General features: G+C 63.9%; 1 protein-coding gene across 3 annotated transcripts; it reads right to left on the bottom strand.

Moving 5' to 3' along the window:
* Window positions 1-328: 328 nt before the first annotated feature.
* On the bottom strand, window positions 329-9,949 carry ERFE (erythroferrone). 3 transcript variants are annotated; one of them, XM_043462145.1, is made up of 8 exons: window positions 9,741-9,949; window positions 7,248-7,373; window positions 6,073-6,175; window positions 4,373-4,620; window positions 4,186-4,294; window positions 3,998-4,088; window positions 3,193-3,271; window positions 329-2,060 (listed from the first exon to the last, which is right to left on the bottom strand). In XM_043462145.1, the coding sequence occupies exons 1-8, from the start codon at window positions 9,909-9,911 to the stop codon at window positions 1,962-1,964; spliced, it is 1,026 nt and encodes a 341-aa protein (XP_043318080.1). In that variant the 5' UTR covers window positions 9,912-9,949; the 3' UTR covers window positions 329-1,961. The 3 variants fall into 3 exon arrangements, 2 of the variants coding, with proteins under 2 accessions (XP_043318080.1, XP_043318079.1); XM_043462144.1 differs by having other exon boundaries at window positions 4,190-4,294; XR_006268219.1 differs by having other exon boundaries at window positions 2,026-2,060; window positions 3,193-4,088; window positions 4,190-4,294.
* Between the last annotated feature and the right edge of the window lie 4,382 nt (window positions 9,950-14,331).

Genomic DNA, 14,331 nt, shown 5'->3' with positions numbered 1-14,331 from the left:
GCCTCGGCGTCTCAGACCGGGGAAACCGCGCACGTTACTCAGTCAAACCTTTCCTTACAGCCTACAAGGCACCAGTCTGAGCCCGTGTCCCTAATTGCCAGAGTGCCGCTGTCCTGGAGCTGGGAGAGGCTTGGCGTGGGGCTTCTCTGGCCAAACCCATGCTCCCCCCTCCAACCCCAGGGGGAACCTCCCCTCCACCTCCCCTCCTGGAGGTCGCCCCTTGTCCTCAGGAGCCTGGCCTGAAGGACTCCCGAGTCTGTATTTTTAAGGTCGGCCCTTTGCTTTTGTAACTTTGTATAACCACATAAAAGAATTCTCAAACAGGCAGTTTTTATACATAAATATATTTCACCTGACAACATTACACAATAAATACTTCAATTAATTGCTGTATAACACACTTATATCGAGAAAAAGAAGGACCGTGGGTCTCCCCAGGGTGAAAGCTTTTCTAAAGTATCTGTACCCACTGGGTAAAGAGAAATCCAGAAGAGGGTGTGGCCACACCACCCCTTATCTAGGAGCAGGGGTGGGCAGGCAGGACGCCAGCCGGCTGGCCGTTCCTGGTAGGGTGGGGGTGCGTCCTACTGAGAACTGTGCCCAGCCCGCCGAAGGGCAGAGCGCCCGCCGAAGGGCACAGACTGGCCGGTTTGTGTGTGCAGTGCCTGGGGTTCCCGTTAGAGTCAGACTGTGGGCTGGAAGCCAAGGGCTCCTGGGCACCTGCGCACCCCCGGGCCAGCTAGGAGGCCAAGGAGCAGGGTGACTGCAGTCATCACCCCGGCCTCTCCCAGGCCTGGACGCACCCTTGCCAGACCAGCTTGGCCCCCAGGAGCTCCTGCGGTACCAGTATTCCTGTGGTCTGTTTTCCGTGCAGGAACGGGGGTGGGGGTAACTTCCTCAGCAGGCCAGGGGGGCCCTGTGTCAAGAAATGGCAGGAACCCTCAGACACGCTTGTCTCTTCACGGAAACAGCCACCATCCCCCAGCCCCAAATCCCATCACCGCTGCGTCAGGGCAGAGCACTTGTTCCCCAGCCTGCCCACAACGCCCATCTGAACTTGGGGCCACGGTGCCACCCGACTGGGGAAGACACTCTGAAGAGCCCAGAGCTGGATGGACCCAGCGGGGCTGGACCGCGTTGACTGGGCACCCAGAGCTGCCAGCCTGCGGGGGCCGCGGCTTCACCCATCCAGATGAGGGCGCAAAGCCTGGCCCTCCCCAGTCTGCAAGGATGTTCCAGCTCTCTCCTCTGGTGGGTGGGCCCGAGCAGCGCGCCAGGGCCTCAGGGGGACAGGCAAGACGACCTGGTCCAGGGGAGGGTTTGCAAAGGAGGGGATGGTGGGGAAGCCAGGCGAGCTCATGAATAGATTCTCGCGCACACGTGAGAACAGCTCCGGACTCACTGTCCCCGTCAGCCCCTATCAGTCCCTGGTGCCCAAGGCTGCTGTGCCCAGGGGCCGCAAGGACAGGCTCGGGCCCTGTGGCCCCTGCAGGCCAAGCAGTGCCCTGAGGTCCACGGCAGCCAAAGGCACGGCTGGGAAGGGGCAGGTGGACGCCAGGCAGGCTGGGCGGCCTTTCCCCTCCTTGTTGGCACGCCCAGCGGGCAGCCCACGAGAGCCCCAGGAAAGATGGAAAAGGTGTGGCCGGACCTCAGCCATGAAACTCAGGCCACCTGGGCAAGCTGCCCGGGGCAGCCAGGAGGGGCCCAGGTCTGCAGCTGGGGAGGGACAAAAATGCGCGCGCCTGGGCATGCTGAAACCCCTCCTTGGGAAAGACGGCGTCCCGGGATCATCCGGAGTTGTGGGACCGCCAGCGTGCGTGTCGCCTCCGTGGGCTGCCCGTAGTGGCATCTCTGGCTTCAGCTGCGGTGGCCAGGGCAGGCAGTCCGGCGGGCTCCCTCCTGCCCGTGGTGTCTGCCACTCCAGCAGTGCCCCTGGGGTTGTTCACACTCCGGTGTGGCGCTCACACACCAAGGAGGACGGCGCTGAAGTGGGAGCCGCCGCGCACCGTGAGGGGGGAGCCGCTGGCGTTGTCCAGGAAGACGGAGGCGTACTGCCCGGCCTGCGGGGAGGCTCCGTGGTCAGCCTGGGTGCTGTGGCCCCGCCAGCCCAGACGCTTCGCCCTCAAACCCAGCACCTCTGACCCCCGTTCTTGCGCTTTCTCCCCAGCTCCATCAGCCTCCTGCGCTGGCTGGGGGCTCCCTGTAGTTTATGCATGTGGGGGCGAACCTCCCTCAGGGCCAGAGTCAAGCTTTCTTTGCAAAACTCAGGCGGGAGGGCGCCCCTCCCACCACAGGCCTGGCCGCTGACCCCTCTGGTAGAGCCACTGTGAGGCCGGTAGTCGGGCCTGGCTACTCCAGATGTGGTCCAGGCACCACAGGGTCACATCCCCAGATGTGAAGCAGGAGCTCCCAGAAATGCAGAAGCCAGGCATTCCACCCCAGGACCACAGGCCCACCACGCCGCCTGAGGTCATCATGCAGGGACCAGACCTCTCAGCAAACACAGCCACAGCACCTGCAGCCACAGCCTGGCCTCCAATCCTGCCGTTGCTGGGTGAGTCTGGGTGAGCTACTTAAGCCTTCTGTGCCATAGTTCCCTTACCCACCTCAAATCACTGTGGGTTGATGAGAAATTTATGTGAAGCGCTCAGAACAGGCCTGGCCTACTTAAGGCCATTTGCATGTAAGCTGTTATTCAACACATCTGCAACTAGACTTCTGTTTCCAGGAAAGCCTTTTCATCCATTTCTTGACCACCTGCCCCAAATCCCCACAGTCTTTCTAGACTGTCACTCGGAGTTTTGTGTGGGAATAACCGCGTCTGCTTCCCACAGTCTCAGAGGGCCAGGGGTCCGTGCTGTCCTCCCTGGGAGAGCTGACCTCTGTCGCTGTCCTCCCCTGCCCAACTGAGTTCTCTTGGAAGGGCCTGTTGAGGCCAGCATGGAATGCTTGGGAGGTCAGAAAACAGATGGAGGGGCAGAGCAGAGGACAGGTGTTGGGGACAGGGCAGATGTGGGGAAGGGAGACCCAGTAACACAGCTTGGCTCTGCTGGGACTAGCATGAGTACTCCGTGCTGCCCTGACCCTCGTCAGGGCTTGGAGGCCGGGGGCACTGCACCCACAGCTCCCGAGCCCACCAGCACCCCTCCCTGCCAGCGGTGGTCCCCCCACGGCGGAGCCTGCCCCACACACCTGCAGGTAGAGAACGCCATTGACTGAGATGGTAAAGAGCTCACTGCTGCTCTCCAGCCCCATGACAGCCTCCAGGGAGCTGCGGCCAAAGGAGATAGAGGGCGTGCCTGAGACCCTGGCCGCAGACCCCCAACCCCACCCAGATGTGCTCCCCATCACCCAACTCCCAGCCCGACGCCACGGAAGCAGCAGCCTTGGCCAGGCTTCTGGGGGAGGTGGTATCTGAACTGGGTCCCCAGCAGGAGTGAGGACAGGACTGACGCGCACAGGACGGAGGGTGTGCCGCCAGGGCCGCAAGTCCAGGCTCTCATGGGACAGGAGACTCCGCTCGGGGCGCGGCTGGAGGTGCCCGGCAGCGGCAGGGAGTCTGGGTTCAGGCCAATCGGAGCGCAGCTTTCCAAACCAGACTGAGATGTGAACTTCACTCATGTACGCCTTCTGCCACTACTGTGGCACACCAGCTCTCCGCCTGGGCTGTCTCGGCGCTGGGGTACAGAACCAGCGGCCCAGCCCTTCTGAACCGACATCAACCGGAGGATGGATACCGCGGGAGAGTGCCGGCGGAGAGGATCCCGCACAGACCGGGCGGGGAAGGCCTCTGAGGACGCGATGCTGACATCTCGGTCGTCGGGTGGTATAGTCAGTCCCTTTTGGGTGCAGGCGGGATCGGGGGTGGTGGGGAGAGCGGGGCGGGGCTGCGGGCTGCGGAGGGTCGGTTTGGGGAAGCGGGCGGCCGCCAGGAGGCTGGAGGAACCTTGCCAGCAGGCGGGGGAAGCCCCGAGGGAAGAGGCGGGCGCGCACTCACGCATGGTGCTGGCACCGGGACTCCAGGCAGATGAGCAGACGCAGGCGATCCCGGGGGCGCGGCGGCCCCCGCCTCGGCGGCTCGGCCAGCGCTGCGGAGGAGGCGCGGGGGTGGTGATCACCGGGCGGCGGGGCCCGAGCGCGGCGGGGCAACCCCCACCCCGCCCCCAGCCCCGGGCCGGGCCTCACCCACGTGCAGCGTGGCGGCGAGCGCGTAGAAGCCGGCGACGGGCGCCGTGTACTGGCCGCTGGTCAGGTTCAGGCCTGGGCCGCGGCGGAAGGCGCCCTCGGCGTCGGGCTGCGGGCGCACAGACGGTCACCCCGGGCCCGCCGCGCAGCGCGGCGCCCGCCCCGCCCCGCCCCGGCCGGGACTCACCACGTAGTAGAGGCCGAGTTCGTGCAGCGCGCGCCGCTCCACCGACGCGTCCCGGCGCAGGCGGCAGTGGAAGGCGGCTTCGACGCGCGGCGCCCGCGGGCCGGGGGCCACGGGCGCGGCCAGCAGCGCCAGCACGCCCGCGTCCCCCGCCGCCGCCTCCTTGTCGTCCTCCGGGCTGCCGGCCGGCACCGCGGCGGGAACGCGCGGGCCGGGCTCGGACTCCGCGCACTCCCGCGTGCGCACCGCGCCTGGCACAGAGCGGGCAGTGGTCGCGCCGGGACCCCCATCCCACGCCGCGGCCCGCCCTGCCGTGTCCCGCCCGGACCCCTGCCCCAAACCCGGGCGCCGCCGAGAGCGCAGACACCGTGACCAATGACCCCTGGAACCGCGCGCCGGGCTCCCGCGCTCGGGAATCCACGTCCCGTGGATTCCAAGACCGGCTCTGGCCTGCGGAGTCTTCTGAACCGGCTTCCCGATCCCGCGGCTACTCCCGTTTCCTTTCACGCTTTGGCTACCGGGAAGCTCAGGGCTGGTGCACCCAGGACCCCTGTTCTCCTGCCTCACCTGTTTATCCTATCGCTTCTCACCCCGGGGCTGCTGCTGCTTTTGCTCTGTTTACATTTTTATTGAATCACGAAGTGCAGCAGGATAAGCCAGACCCGTCATTTGGGGAAAGAAGTGTAAAGACATTATTATTGCAGAGAATGGGGAGGTTCTTCAGCCGCTGAAGCTGGTCTATTTAAATGAAGTGTAGTTGCTAGTCGCTCAGTCGTGTCTGCCTCTTGGCGACCCCATGGACTGTAGCCCACCAGGCTCCTCTGTCCATGGGATTCTCCAGGCAAGAATACTGGAGTGGGTTGCCATGCCCTCCTCCAGGGGATCTTCCTGACCCAGGGATCGAACCCGGGTCTCCAGCATGGCAGACAGATTCTTTACCGTCTGAGCCACCAAGGAAGCCCCAGTACATTAAATAGAAGTGGGGAAAGACTCAACAGCTCTTCACGGTGAAATGAACTTTAGTCGGTACCCAGAGCCCATGCAGGGACACCGCCCTGGGTGCTAGAGGCCCCCTCAACTCTCGCCCTCTGCGGCCTCAGCCCCAACATGCTCCTCCCAGTGCTCCCGGGACTGTCCTCCCCGCCCGAAGCAGGCAGCCTCCTGGGGCCCTCCCGTTGGGCTCTGCAGCCAGCAGCAGCGATGTGTCAGGGGAAGAGGCGGGGCGCAGGTGAGGGGAAGAAAGAGGCCTGAGATCTCCCTGGACTCCCTGCAGGGCTCAGTGGAGCACTCTGCAAGCTTAAGGAGCTCTGACTCCTCCCTCACAGTCCCCACTTGGGGAACGCGGGCTTGGATCTCTCAGCTTTTGCAGGCTCAGCGGCCTCCCAGGTGGGGCTTGGAGGCTGGTCCCCAGGGGCCTACTGAACAGAGGCCAAGTCCATGCTCCTCTGTGAAGCCGCCCCCTCACCCACTCCTCCCCTACCCCCACCAGCCCCCGACCCACACACAGCCCTGACCCGGGCCAGCACCAGAGCCGTGGCCTCCCAGATACAGGTCAACAAGACCAAGGTCTGGGGTATCTCGGCTCCCTGCCCCCGCTCTCCCCTGTGGGGTGTGTATCCTGGTCCCATTCTCCCCAGTGGGGTGTGTATCCACAGCCCGCTCTCCCCAGTGGGGTGTGTATCTGTGTGGTACCCACCCCCTACCTTTCAGCAGCAGCTGGAACTCCTTCAGTAGGACCTCAGGTGGGGTGATGGGGCCTGGGGGGCCCTGGGGGCCGGGAGGCCCCGGGGGTCCTGGCAGACCAAGCTGAAAGAGAAGGCTAACAGTGAGGACTTCTGAACAGGTGGGGTGGGTGAGGGGAGACCGTGGGCACCCTCTCGGTGAGCTCTTGCCACCAAGGCTGGTTACGGGAAACAGGGAGACTCCTGCTTTGACCCCTGAGGGGGAGGTTGGCCTCCAGTTCCCCTGAGGAGGCAGTGAAAGCTGCAGGCATAGGGCTGGGGTTGGTGGGGCACTGGGGGCCAGGCTGGGAAGAAGGAGCCCGCAGCCCATCCCCGGGGCTGAGGGAGGGAGAGGGGCGCAGGGGGCGCTCCAGGCCACCTTTGAGTCTGTCACCACCCCAGTCGGCAAGCCACCCCCGGGTGGGGGGACCCTCAAGGAGCCCTCACTGGACTGGTCCGGGACCCTGCTGGAGGAGCCTGGGGACCCCCCAGCTCAGCTTGGGGGTGACGGGTCAGGCCCTGGTGGCCTCCCAGCCGCCGGGCTGCCCCAGGCTCAGAGCCTGGCACTCCGTCGCTGGGACGGCCCTGGAGAGCAGGGAGGCCAGGACTCAGCAGAGCAGCAGAGCGCCCCACCGCAGGGGACGCGGCCCTCACTGGGGCCCAAGGCAAGGGTCAGCCATCAGAAGCAGGGACCAGGCCCCACCCAGGCTGAAGGAGGGTGGGCACCAGCGGCTGCCCAGGCCCCCGGTGGCCCCCAGACTGTGTCACTCCGGCCCACCCGCAGGTCCCTTCTGCTCGGTCCCTGACTGCCCTGCAGCCCAGCCCAGGCCTCCCAGGCCAGGATACAGAAAGGGAAGAGAAAGTGGGGAGCCAGGGAGGCTGCCTGGCATTCTAGGGGTGCAGGTAAATGGCCAGAACAGGCACCCCGAACTCAGGGTCACATGGGCCCCTGACTTGACACTTCTGTGCTCTCTGGCCTGAGGCTGAGGGTCTGTGCTTGTTGGAAATGCTCAGGGTGGGACCGGGGGTCAGTGAGTGAGGATGTGGGGTGATGGTGGTAGACTGGGGGGTTGGGGAAAGGCCTGTGGGTGGAGGTTCACACACACACACACACACACACACACACACACACACACTGGCTGGGCTCCAGTGCTCACCTTCAGCTTCTTGGCCTTGCCCCTGCTCCCCCTCTTGCTGTTGACACCCTTGTCACTCTGCCTGACGAAGAGCATCCAGGTGTCGCGGGGGTCGATGAGACCGTGGGCTCGCTCCATGGGGGGCTCCTGGAACACAGCCGCCAGCGGGTTGTTTTGCCTCCCAGGCAGGGCTGCCGGCCAAGCAGACCGAACGCTTTGCAAGGCGTCGCAGGACTGGCATCCTCCGGCCCCCTGGGTCCCCGTCTCTGTCAACAGTACTGCCCCCCAAGACAGCATAGCCCCAGCCCCCGGCCCCTTCCTCCCGACCGCGGAGGACAACCCCCGGGAACAGCCACTCCTCAGCCTGGACCCTGCAGGGGAAGACCCTGGGCGTGGGCAGAGGAAGGTGGGGTGCAGAGCTTCAGGGCAGGTGGAAGCTGGCACTGCTGGGCCCCTCCCAGCCTCCCTCCAGGGGAGCTGCAGTGCGTGCCCTGCCCTGAGGACCAGACCACCGGCCTCCCCAGGGGCTCAGGCAGGGCCGCCCACGGCCAGCAGGCACCCAACCAACCCCCGGGGTCTGGAGTTCTCGGGAGGCCAGTTTCCGCCCTCAGGGCTGCAAGGCCTGCCTCTCCGGGCTGTTTCAGGCACCATGGGTGGGGTGTCCAGCACTGAGATAGGATGACGCAAGGCCCCTCCCTGTCCTTAGGGCTTCTGAGACACGAGCCTCGAGCTGGGACAGTGAGGGGTCCAGAAATGTCCACCCCTCCCCCCTCCACAGGCTGCATTCTGACCAGTCCTGACATGGTGGAGCTCCAGGAGGTAACTTCCAGGGAGAGGCATCCGGCCCTGTGGGCGGCAGGCCCTGGACAGTCTGGGCTCCGGGCAAGGCTGCCAGCTGGGAAGGAAACTGGCTCAAGAGGGCTTGGATGAGGTCATGGGCACTGACTCGGGCGGCTGGTGGGAGGACCCTGGGATCTTGGAGCTGGGCAGACTCAGGGGTCTCGCGGCCACTCGGCAGGGGTCCAGGGCCTTCTCTCAGGAGCCGGTGTTGTGTGATGGGGATGGGGCTTCTGTGACGGAGGGACGTGGGTCGGAGGGGGAGGCCTCAGAGTGCCCAGGGTGTCCCCACACCTCCCTGGGTGCCGGGCCCTGCGAGGCCTCCCCCCGTGGTTCCTCTCCATGAGGACCCGTGACCCCAGTTCACCATCCCACGCCGCCCTTAGTGGGGACACCCGGGAGGAGGACTCTGTCCAGGGTGGATTGTGTGCTGGGCCAGCCCTCCCACTGGTCCAGGAGCCTGTGGAGGGACTCAGACCCCAGTTTGGCAGAAACAGGTGGAGCCACATCGGTCAGGGGGCCTGGGAGACAGGCTGTGGCAGTGTGGGTGGGCATCAGGCCTCCAGCCTCCAGTGGCTCTCAGAAGGGAGCCCTGCCTCCAAGGCCAGAACCCCCCTGCCCCCACCCCTGGAAGCACCTGAAGCCCCTCTGTTTCCTGACCACCACAGGCCAGCCTCTGGAAACCCTGCCCCCTGGCGCCCCCGGGGGCTGAGGTGGGCTGTCGGGGTAGGCTTTGCCTTCAGTCCAGGGGAAATGGCAGGGGGCGATGGGAACAAGGGCTCTGGGGAGGCCTCTCCCCGGGGTGGGGGGGATCAGGGCTGGCTGCCACTGTCACCTGTCTTCAGTGGGGGCGTCCCCGAGTGGGGGCGTCGTGGTTCCCAAAGTGATGCTGAGAGCAGAGGGCGACCTGAGCCTCTGGGCACCACCCACAGCATCTTTGGAGAAAAGAAGCTCCAAGCACCCTCCCCGGAGCCCTCCCCTCCCTGTCTGGAGGCCCCGCCCACACTGACGGCAGCTCTGAAGGCCCCAACCCCCTGGTCGCCCCCAACCTGACTGCCTGGCTTCTGCAGCCAGAAAGGAAGGAGCAGGGCAGAGCTCAGCGTTGGCCAGAAAACACACATCGGAGCCCAGCACACCGTCCAGACACACTTTCTCCCTCCCTCCCCAGTTGACAGGAAGACAGCTGTTTATTTTCAGAGAAGGCACCAAGGAGATAGGGGGCAGGCGGGGTGGGGAGGGGTCAGGGGTCAGGGACTTGCTCACACTTTTACAGATACCCTCTTCCCAACTTCAGGAGGATGGAGTTATTTACACTTTACCAGCTTCCCAACCTGAAAGTCCCCAGAGAACAGGCATTTCCCCCAGTCCAGTAGAACTTTGCTTTTCATGACAACCCCAAAAGCCAAGGTCAGGGCTGGCCCTTAAGGCGCCGGGCTGGGCAGGGGACCAGCGCCCAGACCTCCGGTGCCAAGCCCGCAAGCTAAGCGTTTTCCCCTCCCCTGTAGAGAGAAGAGGACAACCGGACCAGTCCCGGCCCCCGCGGGCTCGCGACGCCGCGCTCCCCGCTGCCGTGGAAGCAAGCGCATGGCGCCCGCGGGGAGCCAGGGGCGCGCGCTGCGGGAGGGGAGGCTGAGGCCCGAGGTCTCCAGGGCCCGGGCGGGCCGGGCGGCGTCTTACCGGCGGGCGGGCGGCCGGCCCCGCGGGCAGTTCGTTCCCGGGCGGCGGCTCGTCGCGGGCGCGGCTCCCCGAGGGCGCGCCGGGCTCCGGGGAGCCCAGGCCCACAGCGGCGGCCAGCAGGCTGGCGTAGGCGAGCAGCAGGGCCCGCGCGGGGCAGCGGGCGGGGGCCATGCGGGCGGCGGATGCCTCTGGCCTGCGATCGCAGCTTCTGGACTCTGCCCCGGGCTCCGCGCCTTATAACGCGCTTGAATCCCCCGCCTAGCCCGGGGCGCGCCTCCCCGCCCAGCGCCGCCTCTCGGCTCCCGCGCGCGCTGCCGCCGTCGGGGGGGCCGTGCGGGGAGGCGGGCCGCCCCACCGAGGCGGGGTGCGGGGAGGGGCGTGGGCGCCCGAGGGGTGCGGGCGGGGCGCGAGTCGGGGTCGGGGGGCGCGGGGTCAGCAAGGGGCTGCGAGGAGGGCCGCGCGGGGGAGGCAGGGGCTCGGGGAGCCGCGGCTGGCGGTGGCCGGAGCGCCCCCTCCTGTCGGGCGCCTTTCCTCTCCGCTGCGGTCCCCGCTGAGCGCTGTCCAGCCTCTGCTTCGCGGGCACCCGGACACCCTTCTCCCGGCCACTGGATATCCCGTCTCTCCTCTCTGTCCCCCGCGCCTCCTGCGGGGACCCCGAGACGCCTCTCCCTGACCGCGCGCTGGGCTGGGTCTTACTAGATGGATCACATCTGAGCCCGAAGACTGTCAGAGCCCCTCTTTGGCGCCCCTTTCTCGGGCGGCGACCCCTCCCTGCTTCCCACGGCCTGGGCCCACCCTGAGCTGTGACGCGCTGTTCCTCCCTGCCAGGCGCATCTGCGGGGGCCTCGAGGGCGCGGGGCTGGGGGCGCGGAAGAGATCTACCGCCTGGGAGCGGGCGCCCTGAGGCCTAGACTGAGAGGACGGAGCCCTGCCTCGAACTCGCGGGGGTCAGGGGCAGATCCGACCGGGGACTGGGGACCAGATACCCGCAGACCCCCGAGATCAGGGCAGCCCACTGGGGGACCCGACTGGCGGGCCTGAGCTCCAGTCTCCTCCCTGAAGACAGGCAGCCCCTCGCAGCTCCCTGGGCTGTTTGTTCTGTGACCCGCCTGCCTCCCCAACCCCCGCTCCCTCCATCTCTCGCTCCCCCCACCTCTCACCACCCCCACCTCCCGCTCCCCCCACCTCTCACCGCCCCCACCCCTCACTCCCCCCACCTCTCACCCCCCCACCTCCCACTCCCCCCACCTCTCACTCCCCCACCTCTCACTCCCCTCCCCAGGCTGGCACTTCAGGCTCAGGCTCTCCTGTGCCTCCCTGAGGTCCCTGCACCTGGAGGGTACACTGCATCTTATTTAGGGGGCTCAGGGGAAGGGCGCTTCTGAGGAGGGCACCTTACCAGGCCCTGCTGCCCTCACCAGGGATGACTTCTACCTCTTCTGAGAAGAGGGGAGACCCCCACCCCGTCCTGTTTCAGAGAGTGGCAGCCGGGGCCTGGGGGAGGAGCCGTGGGTCATCCTTGCTACCCCACTGCACCACCTATGGTCTCCACCACCCTTGGACTGTTTCCAGGGGACAGGAAACACTACACTTTAGGAAAAGCCTGAAATTTGATGTTAATTGTTCCCTCTGATTCTGCCTCTTTTCCTACAGGATGGTGGGGGTGATGGTAGTTTTAGATTTCTTAAAGAAAAAAATGCTCTTCCCACCCTGAGAATGTGTTTCCCCTACCCAGTGGTCTATGTGTCCCATAGACTCACTCTATGAGACTTACAGGCAAATTAGAACTGCACAGGTATTCTGTCTTTATACATGTTTGGGCGGGGAAAGGTATCAATGGAATTAAAAAAATAGAGATTCCTATAGAAATTGCAGCTTTGCTGTGGTACATACACACAATGGAGTATTACTCAGCTATTTAAAAGAATGCATTTGAATCAGTTCTAATGAGATGGATGAAACTGGAGCCCATTATACAGAGTGAAGTCAGAAAGAAAAACACCAGTACAGTATACTAGCGCATATATATGGAATTTAGAAAGATGGTAACGATGACCCTATATGCAAGACAGCAAAAGAGACACAGAGGTAAGGAACATACTTTTGGACTCTGTGAGAGAAGGCGAGGGTGGGATGATCTGAGAGAATGGCATTGAAATATGTATATTACCATATGTGAAATAGATCGCCAGTCCAGGTTCGATGCATGAGACAGGGTGCTCAGGGCTGGTGCACTGGGATGACCCTGAGGGATGGGATGGGGAGGGAGGTGGGAGGGGGGTTCAGGATGGGGACACATGTACACCCATGGCTGATTCATGTCAATGTATGGGCAAAAACCACTGCAATATTGTAAAGTAATTAGCCTCCAATTAAAAGAAATAATTTATTAAAAAAAATAAATTGCAGCTTTGCAAGAAGACATGTGAGAAATACTGGTTTATATTATATGCATTCAATAAAATATATGAACTTATCCCACTGACAACCGTTCAGTAGTTTTGTTGCAAACAAAGGCATTTGCTCTAATATTTGTAGATGGTGTTGCTGGAAGGCCCTCAGAGAATTCAGGCTTTCTTGGGTGGCTTCTTGTTTCTGGCCCCACAGGCACATCTATCAGAAGACCAGGCACTGGAACTTTGTAATGACATGTGTGTGTGTGCTGGGTGTGTGCTTCAGCATTAAGTATTAACATTTTTGTTCTGTTTCACTTTAGGGGGAAGACTTTGAGACCGTGAGATGCCGAGTGTGGGGTGTTTTCGTTGCTGAAACCCGCAGTCTGCTGGCAGAGAGGGGTGGCTGTCCTCAGCTTGTGCAGCTGAGTGGTACCTTCATGATTCTGAACAAGCTTGTCCTTACTCAGCATCGCATTCACTTCCCATGGCCCAGCTGGTCAGCCCGTGCGGCCGGGGCTCACCAGGCACGCACAGCCTGGGCTTGGGGCCGCGCTGGGCCCCCGTCCCCCTGGGCATGGTCACATCTTCACAGCCACACATTTTGCGTCCAGCTCCTTCCTATTTCTGATGATGAGCTGGAAGGGTACTGAAACTACAGCTTTGTCTTTTCCCTGAGATGGGCCCCCCTTAGGAGTCTCCTGCAGGGGTCTGGCTGCGAGCAAAGCCCCGGGAAAATGCGTGCAGCTGCCTCTCTTGGACCAGGGGCTCATCACAGAGCTCTCCCTTCCCTGGATGGTGGCAGGGGTGGCGGGGGGAGAAAGGCCACAGAGCAGCCGCCCGGTGTGGTGGGAAAGGGGCTCCTCCTGGGCCCTGCCCCTTGCCCGAAGGTGGCCAGCCTGTCCAGGAGCTTCTGGGAGCCTCAGCCTCCTTGCCTGAGAGTTGGGGTGAATGCACGTGTGTCCTCAGGGCCTGCTGTGGGTGAGGTGCGGCCCCAGAGGGTGCTGCGTGGAGCCGTGAGTGAGGCCGGCCGGCCTGCCTTCCGGGTCACCGTATCATGTTGTCGGGGGGAGGAGGCCCTCAGAGCTGCCTGAAGACAGAGGCCCCGGGCCATGGAGGCCTTGACCGAGCACAGTCAGAGCCCCGGCCAGACCCAGCCACGGGTCTGCTTGGCAGAGCTTGTCCTCACACAGCCCCCTGTGGCTTTGGAGGAGGCCCATCTCAGGGCCTTTAGACACGCATCTCTCAGAGCCTCAGTTTGCTGCTCTGTACAATGGGCACAATGACAGCTGTCAGCCCCGAGCCCTCGTCTGGGATCCCACTCACTGGGGGGTAAGGTGGGTAATGGTCACCCCCAGAGGGAGGCCTGCTGCCTGGGGACTCCACTTCTGTGTTGCTGGCCTGTGTTCTTTTCAGCTGAGGCCAGCTGCTCCCAGGACCACATCTGCTGTTAGTCCCATCCTATGCCCTGGGAAGGTGAGCCTCAGGCTCTGTCACCTTTAGCGACACCAGGGACATGGGGGGATGGAGGGGCCAGGTTTGGTTCACGTGATCGTTTGGATATTCTTGTGATATGGTTTCCAGCTGACGGTAGGGAGCCTTGGCCTGCGTGCGGCCAGCAGTGAGGACCGGAGCCGTTGCCATGTGAAAAACAGTTATTTTCCCAAGCAGTGAGCAATCCTTATGATGTCACAGACCCGCCAGAGGACCCAAATCGAATCTGTTCCGCTGCTGAGTGGCCTCTGTACACTCTCTGGAGGTGATGACACGGCCCAGCCCCAGGGCGGGAGCGTGCAGAGGGCTGGGGCCTCCAGGTGGGGCTCCCTGCGTGCTTCTGGGGGGATCACAGCTCCACAAGAGCCCCCACAGAGGGGAGGAGAGCTCAGCAAAGGGTCGCACAGGCCAAGGACCCCCCACCACGGGGCTCTGGGGGCCCCACGTGCCCCTCCCCGGCAGCAGCGTCCTGTGGGTGCAGAAAGGGGGGCAGTGTCTGCGGGCAAGGTAATGGGTCCCAGGGCTGAGGCGCTGGAGTGGCTGCAGGCAGGGGCCGGGCAGCGTCTGGGGGGTGGCCCCCCAGCCCTGCGCCTTCAGGCCTGGCAGAAATCCAAGCCTCATTCCTGGGCCCTCAGGTCACGGCCTTGGCCCTGGCTTCCCAGCAGCCTGATGCAGCCAAGCCGTTCCCACTCGCGTCTCTTCCT

Source organism: Cervus canadensis, chromosome 2, assembly GCF_019320065.1.
Source record: "Cervus canadensis isolate Bull #8, Minnesota chromosome 2, ASM1932006v1, whole genome shotgun sequence".
Classification (NCBI taxonomy): Eukaryota; Metazoa; Chordata; class Mammalia; order Artiodactyla; family Cervidae; genus Cervus; species Cervus canadensis.
The sequence above is the reverse complement of the archived record's forward strand: the minus strand, read 5'-3'. Positions and strand labels throughout refer to the sequence as shown.